The sequence below is a fragment of the Drosophila willistoni genome, assembly GCF_018902025.1.
Source record: "Drosophila willistoni isolate 14030-0811.24 chromosome 2R unlocalized genomic scaffold, UCI_dwil_1.1 Seg167, whole genome shotgun sequence".
NCBI lineage: Eukaryota > Metazoa > Arthropoda > Insecta > Diptera > Drosophilidae > Drosophila > Drosophila willistoni.
The window spans coordinates 18,655,207-18,679,784 of NW_025814050.1; the positions used below are offsets into that span (position 1 = coordinate 18,655,207).

At 32.9% G+C, this 24,578-nt stretch overlaps 1 protein-coding gene across 4 annotated transcripts in view; it reads left to right on the forward strand.

The window, feature by feature from the left end:
* Positions 1-23,863, forward strand: part of LOC6642361 (beta-1,4-glucuronyltransferase 1) — a 77,620-nt gene extending 53,757 nt beyond the window's left edge. For 3 of the 4 annotated variants that reach the window (XM_047010532.1, XM_002065348.4, XM_047010533.1), the window contains 5 exons: positions 19,879-20,134; positions 20,194-21,092; positions 21,897-22,093; positions 22,161-22,273; positions 22,336-23,863. In XM_047010532.1, coding sequence (XP_046866488.1) covers positions 19,886-20,134; positions 20,194-21,092; positions 21,897-22,093; positions 22,161-22,273; positions 22,336-22,533 — 1,656 coding nt within the window. In that variant the 5' untranslated portion in view covers positions 19,879-19,885 and the 3' untranslated portion in view covers positions 22,534-23,863. Of the gene's footprint in view, positions 1-18,120; positions 18,150-19,878; positions 20,135-20,193; positions 21,093-21,896; positions 22,094-22,160; positions 22,274-22,335 lie in introns of those variants that run through there. The other variant, XM_023175867.2, reaches the window with a different exon arrangement.
* The last annotated feature ends 715 nt before the right edge of the window (positions 23,864-24,578 follow it).

Genomic DNA, 24,578 nt, shown 5'->3' on the forward strand with positions numbered 1-24,578 from the left:
CAAAAACAAAATGGATTTTTAAGAATTTTAAAATCGCACTTGTCAAACTGAGTTAATTCTTTAGAAATACCTTTTAATATTTCTTTAAAGAATCCCAATTAGTTCTCTATAACATAGTTAGTCTATTTATAAAGCTGATAGATGCTTTTTATAAGAGCACAATAAAATTTAAAGTACTTTACCACAGAAAGGAGAGATATAGGTACATAAATATATTTATGATCAGCATTATGAATCATTTAACTATAAAATGAAGCTCGGTCTCTATTTTCTTCCCATTATCGCACTAAATTAAGTAGAGACATATATTACTATGAAAAACCGCAAACTTACATATTATTTGTTTAACTATTTAATCAATTAATTGATTTGTGAGTGTCTGCCAAATAAAGAAATCCAATTAAAGCAATTCCATAAGAATTTAAGACTTGTCTGCTAATTAAAGTCATTGAATACAGGGTAATTGAAAGTCGTTTCTGTGATTGTATTTTTCTAAACCAACTCCAGCAGCAGCACATTGTGTTAGGTTCTTATCAACTGATGCCGAGTCAGAGTGCTTCCAGTGCTGCTGCTATCCGCCACCAGTCAGTCAGTCTCACTTTTCACTGGGGAAATAGGCAAACACAATGGCCAACTGATAAAAGACGAGGGAAAACGACTAGCAACAAAACATCAAATGGATGCACTCGTCTGTAAAATGAAAGTGGCCGAGACAAACAAAAAAAAAAATACTGAAATAATAAGAACATAAAAAACGAAAAGAAACGACTGGAAAGAAAAATGAAAAGAAAAGCAAATATAGGAACATAGAAGTTCCAAGTTGAGAAGGGAGAGAGTGCGAGAGGAAATGGCGCAACAATGCAATGCAAAGTTGCAGTCGAATGCATCTCCATTTGGTTCTGTGGGTTTTATCACCGAATGTCAGGCAATCTAGTAAAGCTGCCAGCCGTCAGGCCAGAGAGAGAGAATACCGCATCAAATGCTTTTAAGAATTGGAGAAAAAATATTTTCTATTCACTATCACGTTTCCTGTTACAAGCAGCGAACTGCCTCTTCAATGTATGTACAAATGTACAAGTTAATTGTTTTGCCTTTTTTTCTCCATTGTACAAAAAGAGAGAGAGAGACGACGGAGTCTCGTGGCCGCCGCCAGTCAAGGTAAGAAGTCTGATGAAAGAGTCTGCAGTGAAAGATGCAACACACGGATTAGATGACAGATTAGTCAAATGCGCATGAAATGAGCGGCAGTCTAGCGTATTTTTATTATTATTTTTGAAGGCCTGCCTCCACTTCGAACGCTTCCTACTAGAATAGAGGTGGCTAGTTGTGGTAGCCAACTCCAGGCAGGCGTTTTGGCCATAATGTCTTCATTTCATAAGCAGGCGTTGCAATTACCCCCGCTAGTGGGTAAAATCTTTGGTTCAGGTCTTGTGAAAATTACTTGTATTAATAGACGTAGATAATTGTAGGCTACATGCAGGTGATTAGCTAATGTTTAGGTTAAGGTTAACGGTCTTCCAACACCACCAGGCCATTATAATGTTAGACAATGGTGCTGTTATCTCTCATTAATAAAGTGATTTAGAGCAATTCTCTAAAGAGTCATTAAAGTTATGTTTATACATTTTAGTACATATTTATTTATATTTTATGCATTCATGTACTCCAAATGTTTGCACATATTTTATGTACTTACCCAACAGAATTGTTTGCATATAATTTAAATTTGTTTGCTATTCGAATTTTTTTTTTGCGGTGAATAATAATATTTAAACAATTTCAACTACAAGTTGCGAGTAAATATAATTTGCAGATTTGTTGTTCAACAAAAGCATTTTATTAATTCGAAATTGATTATAAAATAATAGTTATTTAGATATCAAGTGCGCTTCATTTAGGCATTTTATTTTGTTGTTTAATTAAGCTAGATTTGACAAACTTATACTCACATGGACGAATAGAAGTGAATTCCAACTAATTATCTTAAACTTACTCATTTCCTCCTCTCCGCTGCTCCTCTTAATCTAGTTTGCCCTTATCCATATACATATAGGCGGTTTGAAATACTAAAATAAACAAGTAGTCTAATAAGTAATTAAAGTAGATTTCTTCAGAATGTGAACAAGATTTAATATCCTGTCTTCAGAAAGTTCGAGAGTAATCTACTAAGCATAGATAAACTCTCGTGCTTGTTGTAATTTTCAACTTATTTTAGCGTAAAAGATATGATATGACCCTGGAAATTCTGAAGTACTTTTGGAACAACTTCTGATAATAGAACTTGATGGTTCACGAAATACTTATACAAATAGTCCGACAAACCTTTCTGTGTTTTAATAACAATCTTTGAAATAATCTTCTTCAAAAGAATATTCTTTATTAAGTTAAACTTCAAAAAGCGTCCTTATATAAAAACAGATTGATTATCCTGTTTCAAAAGTAATCCTATTCTTTTAAAGTATCTAGATCTTAAATATAAATCCATGTATAGGTTGTGGGGAGGTAATCGGACTTGAGTATTGTAGCAGTTCAAAAGGTAATACATAGTTTTTTGAGGAGATATTTTCCCTAATTTTTTTCAAAAAAAAGTAGTCGATGATCCGCCTTTTACTAATTCTCATTAGGTTCAGTATTATATTATTCGTTTTATCACCAATACAATTCTCTAAATGACTTTAACTTCCTGTGAGAATAAAACACACCTAAAAAAATAATCACATCATTCTTACTAAACATTGTCACAATTACATTCATTATTGCTCTTATCTATACATAAAATATTGAACTGTTTAGGTAACAGCTCCAGACTTAGTCCACAAAAATTGTATGGCAATGTAATGCCTCACGTTAATCAGATCTTAAAACCATTAAGAAGTTTTATATATATTTCATGTTATCTAGTTGACTTTTGGAACTCCCACAGACACACACACACACACACACACACACACACACAGACACATTTATATGGATCAATAGAACTAAATACCCAAAAATAAATACAACAAAGCACTTGTGTTCAAGTATTCCACTCGCATGTGTAAAAATATTTGTATAACATTTTGTGCACATTGTTCATTCTGTTGTTTCTTTACGGTTGTTCGGTTTGTCGGTTTGCCGGTTACCACAAAAAAAAAGACAGAACATTTTTCCTTTCCTCTTTTCTTTTTTTTTGTTTTTTTGTGGTGGCTGTGTTTGGGAATCCCAGTTGCGATGCTTTTGTATTTTTGTATGTCTGGCGTTAATCCTATCAGCAAAGGATTTATCAACGTTTTTGGCAAAGGACAAATATAGATAGATAGTAAAGGGAAGCCGTATGTTTACGATTTATATAAATATTTGTTGGATTGCGTATAATATTGCTTTATGTTCATTTAAGGTTAATGAAATGTAAACGAATTGCATTAAACGATAAAAATGGTTTTTATGTTTTTACGTGAGAGAAGGCAATAAATGTACGTATATGTATGTATTTATATGTATATAGTGGCTCCAAATTAACTTTAAAAACTTATGCTCTAAAACTAAATTGAAATTTCAAATTTCATTGGATGGCCGCAAACAACATTTAACAACAAATTGTCTCTCTCAGAAAAGTGGCGGCCTACCACACCCACCAAAAACTACACATTTCACCATCCATCCCTCCAATTTTAGAGAGAAAGCGAGACCAACAAGTGATATTAAATGTAGCTATTAAATGGTACACAGGAGCAAGGCAACCAGCGTAACGATGGCGGGGCAGAAACTCTGTGCATTCAGTTGAATTGAGTAAAGGAAGGAGGCGGACGGACGATGTGCCGGACGGAAATATATGGCAAAATTGAAGGCAGCGAAATTTTGCGCGCATTCTGCACGTGTTTTTGCCATTTGCCATTTGGCTTACCTTCTGCATAAATAAATAAATGTATTTCTCTCTCCTTTCTCCTTTGTGTGTGACTGAGTGTTTGTGTGTGTGTTTGTTGAGTGACTTTTGGCGTTTGCTTTTCGTTGCCTACTTTAAGGCGTCTTGGTTGCCATCACCATCAACATCATCATCTTTTCTCTTCTGCCTGTCTGACTTTACTTGTTTTTCCTTTTCCTTTGCCACTTTTACTGTGTCTTGTCATCAACATTGTGTTGTGTAAACGCACTTACTTTATTTCTCATATTATATTCACGTTGCGTGCACACCGAACACAAATTGTTTTCAACTTAAAGCTCAAGAAAGTTATCCTCAAAATGGCAAAAAGGAAAATTGGAACGTTTGCAAATTATTTTGCAAATCGTTTCTTAAATACTAAGAAAAGTAAGCAAAGTTTAAAAAGTCCAACAAAGTCTCTGTCCTTTCAGTTTATAGATGCCGAAAAATATTTCCTAGTTAAATTATTTGAATTAACTTTTATCTGCCAAGTAAAAGTTTTGCTTAAAACTTTGCTAAGATTACTTTCGTTCTTGTAATTAATAGAAAATGATTAATTTGTCCGCTTATTTAAGTTTCCTGTTCTTAATTGATACGCCATCGATATCTTTCAATTGTGTAATCAATAAAATTGGAAATAATATGGGTCAATACTACTGTTCTGGCTGAAAAGAAGAGGGGGCTAGCAACGGAAATGACCAATATAACTACGAAAGGATATTAGCCAAATTGAATACAAAGTTTTTACGAGAATCCTTTAATATCTAATTACTGAACCAACATATAGCTATTATTTTGCGTTTTGATTTCCGCTAATTACATTGTAATAGGAAAACTGCACTACCGTATTTACTAGTAACCAGTTTAATTTGCACGATTCTTGTAATTCTTATCATAGAAATCTATTTTTCTTCTTTCTAGGTATGTGGGTTGTATGTCCTTGGATGCATCTGCTAATTGGTTACTCTCATTAAGTGCTAATCATGTAAGTCAAAAGATACGAGAGACAAGAAATTTCATTATGTCACTTGCAAATGTCTTTCAAGTATCTGCAATTGTATGTCCCGTCCTCCACACACCTCACTTCACAATCGGCAAACAAAAAAGCCTTACAGAATTACGTCACTTGATGTGGGGGCGGCAACGAACTGGTGTCCAATCAATTAATGGCCAAATCACATAATGCATGTAAACGATAATGAAAATGACATTAGCTGGGGCCACAACGTCAAACGCCAGAGACTGTAGATGCAGATACATTCCATAGAGAGAACACAAAAATAAAAAAAGAAGAAAAAACGAACCGAACGGAACGTAATTAATGAAATTACGACGACAGACACAACAAGCTTCGATATGTGAGGGTGTGTGTGTGGATGTTTGTGTCGCATTTCGCGTTATATTTTTCAGATAGTATTTTTGCGTGTGCCCTTTTCTGTGCCCCGGCATCAGATAATCGATTCAAAACGCACACCTGCCCTCAACGCGCCTTCTACCAATGTGTGGGTGTGTGTGTGTTTGACACTGTGTGCATGTATTTCTCTCTGTGTATGTGTGTGTGGGGCGTGATGTTCCGCCTAGTTTTCCGTTTTTGTCATGTTGTCGCTCATTATGCGCATTAATGTCGCCGCATTTGCATTTGACGTGGCACAATGAGTATTAGCTTGGTTATGGGTATTCCCCCACGTTGGGCGCCAAAAACCGAAAACCCCAAAAACGCATTACAATTGTTTATTCCATGCCATTTAATAGATAGCCTGCGATGACATAACACAAGATTCTTAATTTTTGATAGAGTTTATTGATTGTTTCACTGGGACCTTTAGCTTTAATAGAAGTTTCAAATGGATTTTCATGCAAAACTTTTGGCCCAGCAAAAACCTAAGTCCCAAAAATGTTTTGTTTAATGGCCAAAGTGCTAATAAAAATGTTGTAGTCTGTAATCTTTAGCAGTTTATGGCTTTTGTTTTGGTCAACTTCCAACTTTTATACATATTTTTACTATCAGATTATGGGGTTTAATAAGATTTACTCTTGATTGGGTGCCAAAAATCTAAGGTAAGGGACGTTTTAAGAAGACTTTGTAATTAAAAGGAATATATTTTTAGCATACAAAGTTTTAAAGTAGGTTTATTATATCTTTCTATTTATCGTCCAGACTATATTTGGCTTTGTTATGATTCGTGTTATGCCACTTTCTATTTTTGATCGGTTTTTGACTGCAACCAAACGCCATTAAACTTAAATTATAGTTTTATCTATGCTTTGTCATCTGTTTTCCTTTCATTACTCTATTCCCTTTTTCGTTTTTTTTTCTTACTTGGATCCTGCGCCAAATTTATTGGTGTTTTTTTGGTGTGTTATGTTTGCTGGTCTCCATTACTTTATTTTCGGGGAGGTCGTTTTTTCTTCTGCTTTGATCGCGTGTTGCAAACGCCCATAAATAGGCAGCAAAAACGAAAGGCAAATGTTGAAAAAGAACACACAAAAAACAAAAAACCAAAAACAAAAAAAAAAGAGTGGAAATTGGAATTGGGACTTACAGCAGGTTCACCCCCATTGAATATGGCGTGTTTGTTTGCCTTTCGCTTTTTGTCGCATTTGTCGCTGGCTGGCAGCCGCTTCATTAGTGCCAATGCACCGTCGTGTCCGCATATTGAGAGAAAGAGCCAGCAAAGACAGCGACAGAGACAGCGACAGAGGGACGGACGACGACGACGACGACGACGATGACGGACAAAGAGAATGAGACAAGTTGGCAAAGTTGGCAGTCACCTAATGCCGCAGAGCTACCTAAATGTGTTACGCGTCTATGAGGTCAAAACCAATCGATTTTTTTCTCCATCTCTCTCTCCCTCTCTGCTGCTCTCTGTTGCTGTTTCTGTTTCTTTATTCTTATTGAAGAACTCACGTGCTGCCCACTAAAGAAATTCATGAATCCATTCAAGAGAAATTCCCCACGTCATACATGTCGAATGAGTAATATAAATGTGCGTCGTTGTGCCGGCCTGATAAGCAAATTCTTATGATTTGATTTGTCTTGTTTTTTGTCGTTTCTTTTGACATGTGGTTTTTATGTCAAGGGTGATATAGTTCAAGTTTAAATTGTTAAATATATTAAAGCTTTAGCCAAAAAACAAAAAAAATGTACTTCTGAGTAATTCAATGTCGCTCGTCCTAATGTCGTATGCTAGTCACGTCTATAATTCCACAAAAATGGATTTGTTATGAAGTGATATAAAAATCACAATAACACAACGAAAAAAAATACTTTCAATTTTGTGTTTTGATAATTTCAATGTTATACACATGACATAATTTCCTGGAATGTAAATGAAGGAATGATAAAACCGCGAATTTTAATATTATTATATTTACTCTGATTGAGAAAAAAGTTGAATAAATAGCAAAGTTTTAAGTTTTTTACATTTTCATACATTTCCTACACATTTTAGATTCATTAAACGTACTTTCCTCTTTATATATTGTATATTATTTTTATTCTTTACAAATTTTCACATAAATTTATTTTGAGAAAGAATTTTTTGTGCATTTCTGATGTTGCACTTACAAATTGAAGAAGTAGGTTAACAATTAACTCATACAAATTCGTTTTTATTACTCGTGACTCGTTTCACAGATTTTCTCTTTGATTTCTTAAGCAAGCATGCACTCTCATTAATAAATTATAATTTTAAATAGTAATTTCTCCGACTTTTTATACACGAGTTTTTAAAATCGTTGGCCACATAAGTTTCTTTCTTATTTTCTGCATTTCCATTGCCACACAAGTTAATACCAATCTTTAATATAATATTTATAAGAAATTATTTAATAATTCGCAAATGAAAAGCAACAGAAAATATTTAATTCTGATCGTGATCAAGAGCATATAATTTAAAAAGGCCTGTCAACTTTTATCAAACTTTACCTTCAAATATTATTATGTTATTGGTTTTTTGTATTCAATATAAACTCGTAAATTTATTTCTCTAGATGCAAAAACGAACATATTTTTTGTAGTTGTCATATTTCAAAAAAAGAAAACATTTTGTTTATGACAAAAAAAATTTCTTTTTTTTACGATTCTTAGCTATAGGAGGTTTATCTTAAAATTGTAGACATTGATTTGACTGTCTTATTCGTATTATTATGAAATCAATAACATATAAACACAAGTATTTAGTTATTTACTAAAACTTTGTTGAATGCTTGGATAACTTTAAGTGTTCCAACAATTTTTTTATGTGGAGACCAACAAATTGGAATTTTACACATATTTTTGTTAGAAATTGCCGAAGTATTTTAAGCCACAGATAAACGTGATTTATGCCCTTTTTGAACCCCAGTAAGATGATTTTATGAGGATAACTTCTTAATTGGAAAACTCATTTAATCTATTTTTAATGCCAACTCATTTTTATTTAACAAAAAATGACTAAAGTAACTCATTATGGGACCTTTTATTAATTTTCTTTTTCAAAATACAAATAACTCATTTGGCAACGACGAAAATTATGATTAGCCCCAAAGGGATCAAAACTTAATTCTGGGGGGTTTAGTTCACTGGCATCTTTTTTTTAAAAAACAACTCACGCAATTTTATTTCGGCAAACATTTTCTCGTTGGAGGGGTTTTTTATTCTTCTTGTGTTTTTGTGGCTACCCCCAGGAATAAAAACAAAAAACTTTTAATTTCACAATTGTTGGTTTTTTTCGAGTTTTGCATATTTTAATTTATGCAAAGAAATTTTTTTAAAGCTAACTTGCGTGTCGAGAACTTTTGCAGGCCTAAACAAACAGCAAATTGTGTTAATAAGCGAAGCTTAAAGTCAAAAACACAAAAAAAAAAAAACGAATGAACAAAAACGTATAAAAGAAACCACACAAAAATCTATATATACTATATAGTTATGTATATAGATGGGAAATTGTAGTAGCTTGATTTGATATTTCCGTGACCGTGTGTCATTATAATCATAATTTCATGCGCTTTCATTTATATATTTGTATGGGGCTCCTATTACATATACATTCATTGGCCATGACAAATAATTATCATCATCAAAAATAACAATAGTTAAGATACAAGTGTATAGATAATATAGGCATATAACCGACAGGAGCAAATCAATAATATTTATGCAATAACTAAAAGTTTCTTTTACTTTATCCTGTCTGACACAATTTCCACCGTCTGATCTTTGTATTAATTATTTAAATATTTTGAACAATTCAATTCTATTTCCGTGCACGTGATAGTTAACTTAATGGTCGGCGTTTCCCTATTCTCTCCAACCCATCTAATTGAGGCTTCTCCTTTAAATAGCATTCACCCTTGCCCTTTCGTCCTCATAAACACAGTTAGACAGACAGTCAGTCGGTCAGTCAGTTAGTCAGTCATTCGTTTGATTTATTTACAAAGAATGTTTACCCTTAGATAGACTGTAAGTAGTTTTCCAAGTGTGTGTCAGTCAGTGTATGTTGCTTTTCGTTGCAGCCATTAATTAAAGGCAATTTTATTGTAACTGTCATTAAAGTTGTGGTTTATTTTAGTTATAGCCATTGGATTCTAACTTGAATGCTTGGTTCCTTAGAATGGGCAAGCTAAGTGCCAGAAAACCACAAAACATGCCAAGATTATAGCAGATACCAAATTTAACTTTGTCTATAAAGTATTTTCCATATTCTAGCATTTTCTCAATTACAATTATTAGGTTTAATCAAATTATAGCCTTTGCTTCCTTTAATATGTTTTTCTATTCAAATTAAGTTTTTTATATAGAAAGTAAAATAAATTTAGGTTAAAACCTACGCAAATGGCCATATTCATAGTGGGTATTTTACTCATCAAGATAGTTAACTTTTGATATACATACATATTAACCATATTTGGCGTTAGATTGTTTTTGGATTTCTTTACATAAATAATCTATAGTAATTCTTAAAAAGATTCTGTATAACATATTCACATATTCTTCTTTTATAATGAAAGGAAGCATGCAGCACTAAAGTTATATTTTTCCACTTAAAATATAATGCTAATATTAACTTATAATGAAAAGAAGCGCTAATTTTATTTTTTTTCACATAAATTTTAATGCTTATATTGACTTATTGGCATCTGCCAATTTGTGAACTTGCTGAAATTACTCAACAGGTTTTTTTTTTGTTTGTTTATCATAAAACTTGTTGCATAATTTCCTTTGTTGTCTTTCTTTTCAAAATTGAGTTTTCTAAGCCAAAGTTCAAAGATGCAGAAATAACCACAAAAAGCGACAATGGTGTTTGCCTCAAACTTAAATGTGATAAAATCTATTTTTATCTGACAATTCGTTCCTGACTCTCTGTGATTAGCATTTTTATAACCATGCCATATCATTTGATTGATGTACCTAATCAAAATTCTTGGCAAAAAACGATTTAAAAGCATTTTGCAGTATTTCGCAGTATCCTAAGTTAATAGTTCTTTAATTTAAGTACTTAATTGGCATGGCTAATTTAAAGTTTTTGTAGCCAAGTGCCGTTTGAATTGACTTTGCAACACTAACTACGGTTTCTTTTTATAGCTTACTAGTCTGCAAAGTTATCTTAAGATCTTGAAAGCTAATGTACTAATGGACAGTGTATTCAATCGAAATTAGTATGAATCAATGAATAATTTTGTCATCCATTAATGTTGATGCATATGTACATATATTAAGAAGTGTGAGCCTTCTTTCTCGGGCTTTTATTTGAAATATTCTAGGTAGTGTATAAATAATGGACTTAAATGAAAAACAGGTGGACTATAACCACCTCCCAGATTTCCTAGTACCCATCAGTTCCTAAACTTAGACCCTATTGACTAGAGAAGAGGTAAAACATATAATGACGGATCTAAACTTTAAAAAAAAATTGTTAAACTTTAACACTAACAATAACTCCCAAACATTCTACCGCGTATTATTAAGTTGACCTTCTTTTTTTATGGGGCATAAATCATATTAAGTTACCTACACTACAAAACACATACACACACACACAAACACACACACCTATTATCTTGAAACTGGACATGGCTCATGCCGTTATACAGTTATAACTCATTTTTACTGTCATTTCCAATATAAGTTCAATATTTTTATGGTTGCTGTTAGTTTTTCTTCTGTTTGTTCACTCCTTAGCGGAACAATAACATATAAACAAACGTAAAGAGTAAACAAAGTTTGACAGGCATTGGGGCATTCATCATTCCTTGACCTGACTGACTCGATGTCCCTCGACTCGTACCTATCCCATCTAAACTTACCAAAATGTGTGTCTGTGTCTAATGTGGAAGTAACCTATAGAAGAACAAAACAACAACCAAAAAAAAAAGCTGAAAGTCCAAGTCGGGCAGAGTCAGCCCATTAGAGTCTCCCTCTCATGCTTAAGGAAAAAGTCGCCTCATTAAATGCACAGAGACATAAAAGTCGCCCTTAGTTATCTGTTGGTTTTCTGGTTACTGCTTCTGCTTTTGATATTTATTAATGTGCAATTATCGTTAATTATGTGTTTATCCATTTCTCCATTGATTGACTAAATTGGTGTTAGATATTACACATTTTCTGCCTCTGCATGTAATGTAATGTGTCCACTATTTATAACCCATCTAATTTTGGCTACATACAAAATTGTTTTCCAATACGTTCCTTACTCAATTTTATATTCAGGCACTGCCTTCATTTCATCTCTTTGAAAATTTGCATATATTTCAAGATCTTTGTTTAACTTTTGGTCCTTTGCATTAAGCTCTCCACCCAGCTAAATCATAGACTGTCCAATCACTTCATCCAAACCAACCTCATCCCTTGTGTTGTTGCTTGAAAAATATGCCAAAAATAATAATAAGGCATTCCTCAATGCCTTCAATGCTTCCTTCTTTCGTACAAAGTATTAAAAAAAGAGGCCCACTTAGGTCTGTATCGAAAACAATCTGTACACATGATTTTAGTTTTTGCAAAAGGTTTCTCTCGAAAACTAATTTTGAAATAGAAATTTCTGCTTTCAATTTTATTAATTCTATGAGAAATTACAGAAAAAGTCTATTAGCTTATATGATTTTCCTTTTGTTAGATATATATGATCTAAATTGAAATCAAAGCTTTAAAGTGTTGAAATTTTTTGGAAATCAAACTAATCTTAAGTATTGGAAAATTAGTATCTATACGAATATTTTTTCTTAAAGTCTTCTTCCCACCAAACTCTGTTTTTACAATTTGTGAATAAGTGCAATAAGTAATCCCATTATTAATTTGTTACATTTTCTTTATGAATCGTTGAGACTAATTGAAAAATAAATAACTCCATTAAAAATATTATTCCTAAATAAGCTGTTTAAAAAATATGTTGAAACTGTTGATTTTATATATGTTTGTTTAACAGAAAATTTATAATTAATATGGACATTTGAGACAAATTATTTGGAAATAGATAAACAGTCACTTGTTTAGTGTTCAATTGATACTAACAACTTACAGTAAACTAAAAGTGTGCAGTTTCTTTTCATTACACTCCTTATGTACACAAAATAGTTAGAAAACATCAGGCCATCGCAATCTAATTAGACATAATAAGGCAAACAGCAGTAAATACAACAGACGAGGAGAAAACGATAAAGATAGAGAACGTAGGGAGAAAGGGGGAACAAGGCAAGTCAAACATTTTTTTTGACCAAAAGGTCTTTTTCATGTATCTCACTCTGTTGCCACTGTTGCTAACTGACCAAAGTAAAAACGTACCCAAACGACGATGACGACGACGTCGACGATCGACGGGCAGAGTTTTTCCGGCCTCTTCTGCTTTTTTTCTTCCTCCTCCTCCTCCTTTAGTTGTTGGTAGTGTACTGTGCTATTAAAATATATTACAGCAGCAATTTCACTCGACTTTATTTTTGCGCTTTAGTTAGTAGTAGAAGTTGTCAGGGGGAGAAGGACACCAAGGAGAAGAAGGAGGAGGAGGAGGCTAGAAGCAACTTTTGCCTTTGGTTTTTTTCTGTCTCTCCCTCTCTTTTGGTTGGTGTATATAACTTAATTTTTATGGTCATGCAAGTCAATTGCAGTTTGGCATTTCTTCGATGATTTTTTCTCGTCGTCGTCGTCGTCGTCGGCGTCGCCATCGTCTCCCTCATCAAATGTTTCGTCTTGTGTTGTGGCTGTTATGGGCTGTGATCGTTTTTTTTTTCTTTTTTGTGTGAAGTCAGGAGAAGAAAAGTCGTAACATGAGACGCAGCAAATTGTTTGCACAAATGGCAAATGACTTTGAGTCGCACCCGGTTGAGTCTACACACACACACATGAAAGGGGAACTAGGGAACTATGTATTTATTGCTGCGGCACTGGAGGGGTCTAATAAGGAAGTAACAGTGCTAAGAAAAGAAATTTCCTACACTACAATTAAAATTCTTGCAAATATCTACATAAATACATAAAATTTCTTTGAAAAATAATGCCGAAAAAAAGAAAGAATAAAACGAATCGTTGAATGTGTGAAAATATATTTTTGAATACCCATAAACTTTTATATCCGCCTATCAAATTTCTTAGAAATTCTTCAACTTTTAAGCTAAACAAACGATAAATCAACTTTGAAGTGCAATTTATATATTTTTTTTATATCAGCAAATTGTTGTGCTTTATACACATAATAGCAAATAATATATTATATGTATACACATATTCTTGATCTTTCTTTGGTTCTTCTATTGGTATGTTTGGACCAAAGTGAATTCCTTTTAGAACTAGGAGCCACAGTGATCAAATTTAGTAGATAGTCTTCAATATTTTATAGATATTACATATATCAAATTCATATTTAACTAGATTATTATATCATATAGATCAAATAGGAACAATCGTTTACAAATGAAGTTTGATATAATTTTAAAAATTTCGTTTGTCATAAAGTTGATGATTGAATGTAAAAATCAGTCCAATTTATCATATGGTAAGTATATAGTTCCCAAAGCAATGATCGGCATAGAAACAATTTTTGATAAAGAATACTTTTTTGAAAGGATTTTCCGAAGTAATGAAGGTCATGTAAAGCTCGGCATGACTCAAGTTAGACTAGCTCTTCGGTTTAGTATCTTATTCTGAAATATGGTAGATACAAGTTCTCAAAAGATAATCTCAATATAAAACAAACAAATTTTCTAAAACTAGCATTAAATTTTTGACAGACTTTCTTATATATATTCAATTGTTGAGCGATAAAACTATATATATTGAAAATATTTATCATCTTATCACTAATTGTGTTATCACCAAATTGTTATGCTTTTCGGATTCCCGTTCTGGCATTCAAATATTATGTTAGGGCATTCTGAGGTTCCAAATATTTTACAAATTTTCTAGGTAAAGTAGCTAATAATAAGATTTAAGGCATTATTTTACTTTCTAGTTTCTAACTAAGTAGAATCAAAGTTTCATTAATCATTAGAGTTCTCCTTGCTGGTTTTGTATTTACATGTACTTCAATATACATACATAATTTTTAAACTTAGATGTACATATGTATGTATATAAATATGTAAATAAAATAATTTTTATAATTTAAACTTTCTTATCAAAAATCTCAGCAAATGTATCTTGATTCATGTGTATTCATGTGTAATTGTAATCAAGGTCAGTTTGGCTTACAAATTTTAAGCTCCAAAATTCATATCTTTTTCTCCATCCACGGCAATTATTACTCGCAACTGCTACCCACACTCGAATTCAATTTCCACTTTTGTATCTCAATAACCGACAATTTCAGTAAGAACAATCCATGCCAAAACGTGTGTCGCTCTTCACAAAACGAATGAAACGAAGTAAACATCAAGCTGGCAAATTGAAAACTCATAAAAATTCTCACGTTTTGCTCCAAATTTTCTTTTCTGGCTTGTCAGTTTGTCTATCTTTCTGTCCGTCCGTCCGTCAGTCTGTCCGTCTGGCGGTGTTTTGCATAATCACACCAGTTCACTGAGTGGGTAGTTGGTAGAGGTAGAAAGAGAGATACGCTATACAAACGGATTGGACGAGGCTTCTGAGCGAAAATCAAAATCAAAAACCAAAAACCAACCAAACGGGCAGCCATTGAACTCTATACACACGATTATGATGCCAAATGTAAGAATGAAAGAGGGGAAAAAAAGAAAGAAAAAAAAAAGACTTAAGACTTGTTGCTAAGCGACCATCAGAGGGCAAAAGGAGAGCGCGCGCGCAACTTTTTTTTGTTTTTTTTGAATGATTTTTATCAAATTGCCCGGCGGCCAGACCGCAGAATTTTTGCTCTCAGTTGGTTGTTTGGTTTCCTGTGTGCCTCTGTATGAGTGTGTGTGTGCGTATGTGTGTGTTGTGCGTGTGCGGATTATTTATACATATACATATATAGGTTTTTTTATCGTAGAGTAAGTGGGGGACTTGTTGGATAGGCCCGACGGCTATGCAAATTCATCATACGTTGCCCCAGAAACACATAAAAACCGGTGGCACTTTGCAGTCCTCTCAAGGAGTTGGACGACGTTGTCAGTTATTGTTGTTGTTGTTGTTATTTCTTTTTATTGTTAGGTGCAATGAACTTGAAACAACTCGCGAATATCTCACCTACCTCACAAATCCATCATCAACCTCATCAAAGCAAAGCAAAATAACAACAACAACAAGATAAAAGGTTGAAGGTTTGCTGTCTTTTTTTTTTTGTATTTTATTTTGAAAAAGCGCGTGTAGCCCCCCTAGGGAGATACATATATGTATGTCCATTAATGAATGAACCTGCCGCAGGTTTAAAGGTTCAAAAACAAAATTTGTATTCCAAAGAAATCTCTAACTGGGCACCTCACAAATATTTTCATATCCATTATAGGCAACATATACATATTTCGTTCTTGTCTTTTAAGGGCTTGGCTTGGCCTACCTTCTTTTAATTGTTTTCGTCTCGAAAGTGTTTTTGCCAAAAGTGAACGAAATTTCAATGTTCTTTTCTATTTTTATTTTGGCTTTGTCACTTTTGTTTATTTAACGGCTATTTCGTGTTCGGCAAATTAGATTTTTGAAGCAAATACTTGAATAATTATATTTCTGACATGCTTTGTGCGCCAACAATTTTCACTCAGAAAAAGATTAATGCTTCGAGTCATCATTGTCTATTATAGAAAGTTTGACAAGTGTTCTTCAAAGTGTTCTATTTCTCTTTCAAAATTAATATTTTTCCATGATATTATAATCCCCCTGTAAATGAATATTGACCCCTAAATACACAATACTTGCTGGAACGTTTAGGATTTCGCAAAAGTAAGAGGTTTTCTAATTAAAAGAGGAATAAATTGATACTTAATTCCCATATATAAATTTCTGATATTTTAATCTCAAATAAATAGTCGAAATACTTTTTTAAATCTGATTACCCAACTCGAGTTTATAATCAAAAGAATTTTAACAAAATTTATAGTTATATTTGCTATTTCTAAAAGTTATGCACGGTCGAAAAAAATCACTAAATTTGACTAATGACCGAGCAGCTTTGTGGGAGTTACGCCAGCATATTAAATAACCTCATAGGTCTGATTGAACAAAAAATGTATTCCAGATCAAGGTTTCATTTGCATTTTCCAATAGGCTCTATTCTTTACTCCCTATGTAGAGTCAGTATATCTTTTAACTTAAGATCTATACCTCTTAACCAACTATTTAATTCACATTTTAGTATTTAACCCTATAAATTTTTGCAAGCACTAATAAGTACTTTAGAGCGCACCTCGGGACTAAGTTCCATTTATACTTTTTCCTTTATTTTTGAGTATAAATTTTGAACTAATTAAATTTATAAAAATTAATATATAAACACACAAACTAAATCAAATAGAGACAAAGATGGGTTTCAATTATTTTTAATTGCTAAATATACTTCGCCTTCAGGAACTCCCTAATGCAGACCTTCATTTCCATGTGCTAGAATAGCTTAAAAAAATAAACACCCCAAATTAAAATATAGAATTGACCACAAAATGGCAACAAACCCATTTATAAAGAAATATAATTTGGGGAACTTCTATTAAACCAACTTTCTTAGGATCTTTATGAATTTAAATATATCCCAAAACCTTACGCTCTAATAATGTTACCAAAAAAATTAAATTAAAATTAAACTCTTATTAGTACAAAAATAATTACTTATAAACTTCCAATATTGAAATAGCAACGCAATAATAAAACATAGCTGAGACAACTAGTAGATCACAATATTTGACATATTGATACTTATCTAGTGATAAAAACTAAGCTTTTAATTGAGCGTTATAGCCCATGTAAATTGTAAACTGGTTAGCTGATTAAAAATGTTGTCTTTATTTCTTATTAGCCCTCTAAGTTCATAAATAGTTCTTGAGTAACTGCTACACAATTGCAATGAATCATTTGGAAGTCTCTTCTTCAATATGTTAATCATATCTGCTCAATTAATTAAATTAAATATAACATTAATTATTGAAAATTTTATTTTTAAATTTTCTGGAATCGATTTTGATAAGATTCAACGAAGAGTTCCACGTATCAAACGAGTCTTAGATCACCCACTTGATGTCTCCTGTCTGTTTAATTTTTGCTTTTGTTTTCGATAGGGTGAAGTCATTCACTGCTAATCTACAATCTTGCCACCAAAGATTTGACGCTGCGTTTTTAGCCATTTGATAACAGCAGAAACTTAATTTGGCGCATTTCTCTGTACTTTGGGTTTATGATCTATTATCTCAAAGTCAACGGCATTTTCCCTTTAGAGTCCATTGCACTTCCATTGTTCCTACACAATTCAAATTGTAAGATTTGGAAACACATTTGAGAGATAATATTTTAAAATTGAATTCACCCAATAACTCCGCTGCAAAAGTCTATTATTGCTTATTAAAATGAACAAAGAGAGAACAATAATATAATAAGTGCAGTGACTGTCAAACTGTGTGTACGTAATACGCGCAAGTCAACTTCCTTTGCGACACATTTTTGTTATAATATCTGCGATAGCAAGTACAAACATTTTCACAACGCAGACAATTTTCTTAGATCTTCTTGTTATTGTTTTTTTTTTATTCCGTGTCAGAAATTGATAAGTTGTACAAATAAACGTTGTACGTAAAGCAGAGTTAAGTAAGAGCACGTAAAAGTGACTCTGCCTCGGAAATTGGCAACAGTTTACTCTCGAGTGTTGAGTGTGCAGCGTGTCATCGTTAGATAAATGGAAACGAGCAAAAGGCAAGAAAATATGATAAAAGAAAAACTCTAAATAAAAAAAAAAAAAAACAAAACAGTTTAAAAATGAAAAATTAAAATTTATGCATTAGTATTTTCTGTTTTTTTTTAATGCATTCTTTGAAATTTAAATATTATTAAGAAAGTTTTTAACAAGTGTTTAATTTCTTTTAGTTAAAATGTTTACAAAATATTGCAAAAATTTAATTCAAATGTTTTTTGAACAAATTTTGCCTGAATTTATCAGAATTTGTTAACAAAATTTTTAAGTTTTTTGGCTTAAATATTGCATTTTACATTTCGGTTTTGAAAATCGCAAAACCTTATCTCATATTTCAATTGTTTTATACTTTTAATAAATTTACAATTCCTTTGACGGCAAAAGAGAAACAAATAAAAGAAATACAAAGTTTTGGCATTCTTAAATTAAGTAACAAATATTTTGATAAACCATCTATGTATGTACATAAATATCTAAGTTGTGCCCAAATGTCAAGTGATCGAAGCAAATATTTTAAAACGCCAAGAACAGAAAACTCTTTAGAAAATATGCATAGTAAATGAAGTGTAAATTATTTTAGTAGATTCATAATTATTACACAATTTTGTGGATTTGACAGTGACTTTTTATTTAGTAATTTATGCGACACATACTCTAGAAAAGTAACTACTTACTGTGTCACGTCACATTGTAATCTGATCAGGGATCCCAAATTAGCCTAGAAATGAATAAGAGGAAAAAGGAAATTTTTGTGAACTTGTATTGTTGTTACAGAGTAATTCAAAAACTCTTACTGATTCGATTTGCAAAACCTTGGGCTCTTGGACCCTCTTTTGAAATCTTGTCTAAATCTGCTATGATGTCACAGAGAAATAGAATATAAATATCAGTAAATGGAGAAGACGCAACCTTTGTCTCCACAAATAAGTTTCGTTTTCCAAATATTTATGTTTTGTTTTTTTTTAAAGATTTTTCACCTCTTTATTGGGTCTTTTCTTTATTTCTACTAAAATATTTTTCAATAAAGTTGGCTATTCGATCGATGGTCTTATCATAAAACTTTTATGGCTTCTATATTTTAAAAAGGTCAGATCCGAAGAATTGTCAAACTTGAACCCAATTATACTATACAAGAGCTTAAGTATCCTTAATAATAGATAAAAAGCACAGACTGACATACGGACATGTCTTTAAAAACTCGTCTTTTTATGCTGATAACGAATATATACATATGTATATATGAACTATATACATATATAGTTCATGAGGTCGGAAAGGTCTTCTTCTCTGCATTAGAAACATTTGACTAAAATTAAATATCCTCTACAAATACCTATAAATAATATTTATAATATATAGTGTAAGAAACGGATCATTTGCATCTTCAGCATTTAGATACCTATAACTGTGTTTAGAATTGGTGTGGTTAAATTTCTTTAGCCAAAAAGTACTTGGGTTCTTTATTTGTCAAACCTTGGCTCTTAAAGATTATACTTCCTTCATAACAAGAGTTAAGTAAACATCCGAATAAACCAAATTAGAAAATGTTTACCCAGTTAATAAAAGAGATAAAAAAAAAAAACAAGTGAGGTAGCTGAAACGCCATTTATAGTTCATATTGCTCTCAAACTGTACAGTTTGAGAGTTGTTGTTTCATAAGCGCCACTTCATAAGTGGCGCCATCTGTTGGATTTGTTTCAATTTGCTAACAGTTTGTTTGTCTCTTTGCAGCTTCACCATGCGGTTTGAGCCGTTGGGCCAAAAGATGTTCACCCGTCGGAATTGGCTGCTGCGATGCAGCATCCTCATCAATATCGCAGTGATCCTTTACATAGGCAGCCAACTAATGATTGGCGGCGGCAATAATTTCAGCAATGGCGCTGGATTCGTACTCCAGGACCAACAACAGCCCATTGTGGCGGCATATCAAGTGGCCTCCGCATCGGCGGCGTCGTCCTCCTCACAGCCCACGCCCAAGAATTTGAATGTAAGAATGAGATCGAATAAAATGAAATGAATATAAATTTAATTTCAAATTTATTCCAGCCCGTTGAAATCTTTGAATCGGAGGACAAATTGTCGGCACAGGCAGCTGCAGGTAATGGCAATGTCGAAGCTTCAGGAGCAGTTGCTGCTGCCAATTCGGATGCAGGAGCTCCACTGGCGGAACCTGTGCCGCCGCCCTTGGCCAATGACAGCGGCGGCAATGAACCCGGCCAAGTTGTTGGCAACATTGGTTCATCCGGTGTGGCAGTCAACGAGTTGAACAACACACAAGCCGATTCCGGCAATTACATTGTCACTGGCGATGAGAAGGAACTGGAGGAACGTGTCAAATCTCTACTCAATTGCTACGATCATGACTACAATCAGGAGACACTGCAGCGCGGTGACTTCTGGGTACTCCAGAACTATGTTAGAGCCGATCACGGCGAGGTCAAATGCCACGAGACCATCACCTATACCACCCATGCGGATTACACATTCCTCGACAATCTAATTCCCCTGCTGGAGCGCTGGAATGCTCCAGTTAGCATAGCCATGCATGCTCCGGGCACAGATTTCCAACCCACCTTGGATTCCATACGATATCTGAGAGAATGTCTGCCCGGCAGTCATCTGGTGCGAGCCTTCACCACCTTCCACATTTATTTCGGCACCAAGCACATACCCAAAGCGGTGCCCAAACCTCAGGATGTCTTCAAAACCATGTACAATTGCTCCCTACCCGCACCGTATTTCAATATCAGTTCGGGTCACTTGTACAAGGCGCAGAAGAAACTGCTCTACCCGGTCAATGTGGGTCGCAATATTGCTCGCGATGCGGCCTTAACCCATTTTGTACTGGCCTCCGATATTGAACTCTATCCAAATCCGGGTTTGGTTAAGAAATTTCTCGAAATGATTGCCCGCAATGAAGCCTATTTGCGTCGCAAGGCGCCCAGGTGAGTTTTCCCTTTTAGTTATAAATAAAATTAATCAACCAAAAGAGATAATTCTATGGCTAACCAAGTAAAGCATTTTATAGAAGTTTAAGAAGTTTACAACTAATTAGCTAAATAATGTACTAACATTTCCATGGATCCAGTTTGTTGGCCAAGTGAAACTCCCTTTTCTTCTTATTTGGCATAAGCTGTAGTTTAAAAGTGAATTATTGCATTAAGATTCAAGTATCACAATTCTTTAACATATAAGTATGTACATAGATGATTCACTTTAAGTTGCAATTTTTGTAACCAACCTAATATTGGAAAACTTGTTAAAAATCTTCCTAACTAGGATAAAACTAACTATGCAATAGTAACTCATTTGAAATAATGATCGATTTATCAAAGAATCAACGAATGCATTGTCTGATAGTTATTTTGATATAATAGAAGATATTAATAAGCATTTTTAACTGAAAACGTTCTTCGAAGCTGGAAAATCCATGCAATCTATATAAATTTGTCAGAAATTTAGGCTATGCAAATGTCATTATACTTAATCAAGTTAATCAATAGAAGAGTTGACTAGTGCCAAAAAAAAATTGAAGACTGGCGAGTTTTCTGATTTTGTTCTTATCCAGTTTCTTGAGTCCTTTGATATAAATTTTTCTACAATAACAAACTCTTTATTTGAAAAAGACTTTATTTAGCCATAACAACAGGTATTTTCTGTATAAATCTAACATAAGAACATTCTAGTTAATAAGTAAATGCGTCAACTCTTTAAAATTTTATAAATTGTTGTTTTATTATTACTTTTAGAGTATTTCCACTGTCAATTTTCGAGGTAGAGGAAAGTTCACCAGTGCCGCATGATAAAACCGAATTGCAGGAACTTTTGCGTACTGGCAAGGCAATACCCTTCCATAAGCGAGTCTGTGCCAGTTGTCATGGAGTGCCAAAGTCCAAAGAATGGATGGCAGCCAATGAAACGGACGATCTCAGTGTGTTTCATATAGGTAAGAGCAAGCATCTAGTAAATATCTTTTACAACTAAATTGATTAAAATGTTTCTCTTTGATATAGGCAAACGAACTGGTTACTATGTCCATTGGGAACCCATCTATATAGGCACACATGCTGATCCGCATTATGATGAGCGGCTCAGTTGGGAGGGCAAGAGTGACAAGATGCCACAGGTAAGTTACATTAATTTGTTTAATTTTTGAAATTATATTAATTTACGATTCATTTCTTAAAGGGCTATGCACTCTGTGTACTGGACTATGAATTCCATATACTGGATAATGCATTTTTGGTGCATAAACCTGGCATCAAAGTGCTGAAAAAGGACAATCGACGTGCCATGTTGGCAACAAAAACGAATCAATTGATTAAGAAAATTATCTATCCGGAATTAAAGATAATGTACGGCATGCGTAAGGGTTGTGCGATATAGTAACTAATTCTGAAATCAAGCTGAGCTCAAACAAGAAATCCATTGACATTGAGCGAGGAAAGAGATGCGAAAAGACTACAACAACAACAAACAGAAGAAATAACTACATTATTAATATTTGCAATGCTTTAGATGGATAGAAACGATCAATCAATAGTTGAATTGATTGATCAAAATATCTTTTACTCTATGGCATTGAATTGGATATTCGACGCACTGCAAGTGTGTAAAATGTTTTACAAGTTAGCTAGATACCCTACCTACTATACATACATATATATATATCGATTAATTAGCCCTTAGGATTTAGCCGATTATGTAGTTAGAGTATTTCGGGCCATTTTCCATTTTCTCGGGGCGGGAACATTTTTTGTAGACGCAAAGCCTTTCTTGGAGCACGGCTTAAGTACGTTAAACGTAGTTAGTTTGTTCAGTTTGTTTTTTCCACTTGAGTTATGAGGTTTGACTTAAATGAGCGAAAATGGTAGACCACTAATTAGCAATTTACATAGACCACAAAAAAATATTTCGAAAAGCAATAACTAAAATATCAATATGCCAATTAAACGTCATATCTAAAACGTTTTTAAAAACGTTTAGAAATATGTTTTCGAATTCTTGACAATTCTAGTTTAAACTAATTTCATTCAAGTTCATTTCGTTTCATTTCCAAAACTTGTTTCCCTTATGTTCTTTGAGTTCCTTTTCGCGTTGTTTAAGTTATATTGTATATTGAATTTTAATTTAAACTCATAACTTGGCAGTCATTAGAGGATATTAACTATGTTTAATTTTAAGGCATTAACTTATAAGTTTAGTTTTTCTTATTATTATTATTAGATAGCTGAATTTTTGCATAAAAGTTTTCATTCTCAGAAACACATTCATATTCAAGAAAACAAGAACAACAACAACAAAAAAAAGTTGAGCTTCTCTACTTACAACTATTGTAATTGTATCCTTGTTAAATACTCAAAAAAACAAAAAAAAAAAGAAAGATAAAACCATAGAAAACAGAACCATTGTCTAACCATTTAATATTCCTGATAATTATAGTTAGTCTCTTTACCGATTTCTGTTTGGGGCAACGACCAAAATGTAGCTTAGAGCATCGAATCGGCCATAGAACTACTTGAAAGTTGAAGATTTCAAAAAATTAGTATAGACTAAATCAATTGCAAAATGAAATTAACAAATTAGTGTGTTAAATGAAACAAATACTATAGAAAAACCAGGAGATTTGAAAAGTTTGCTATGCATTAAACCCCAAATGAAAATCGTATCCTCAGAAAAAATATGTAAAACAAGTAAAAATGAAAAACAACGTGATATTTGTACTAGTAAAAAGGCAAACAAAAAAGAAAAAAAAAAAACAAAAACGAAAAAAAACGAAGAATGAAATGAAAATAATGAAGAAGACATGTACGAGCATTAATTTTAAGAGAGATCAGTAAAGAAATGAAAATTTGTGAAACGACAAGACGAAAGAACTACTTAAAATTAGTTTTGTATATGTTTTTTATTTGTACTTTTTAGTATGGAACAATTTAAGTCAACCTTGTGCACATATAAATGTTAAAAACATAAATCTAATTAATTAAACAAGATGAGTAAGACGATAACGAATATGGGTTTTCGTTCAGTGTAGGCCTTATCGAATTAATTAATTAATAAATTACAATTAGACAAACAGTTGAAACAGCTGTGTATTAGTAGAGACAAACAGAACGAAAGAAGAGGAAACAAAAACAAAAAAAAGAAGTTTAATTGAAATTGACTTAGAATTAAACAAATACACTTAAAATTAGTAGTTTATGCTGTTAAATGAAAAGAAAATCACACACAATTTTTGAAAGTGACTTGGGAACAACATATGTACACACACACACCAACACACAAGACACACACACACACACACACTCAATTCTATTGATGTTCTGTATTTGTAATTGGAAATTGTATATTGTTAGATACCTAAGGAATTCCTAATTTCAACGCATTTTTCTCCTAGTTTGATGCGCTCAACAAACATATAATGAATATCA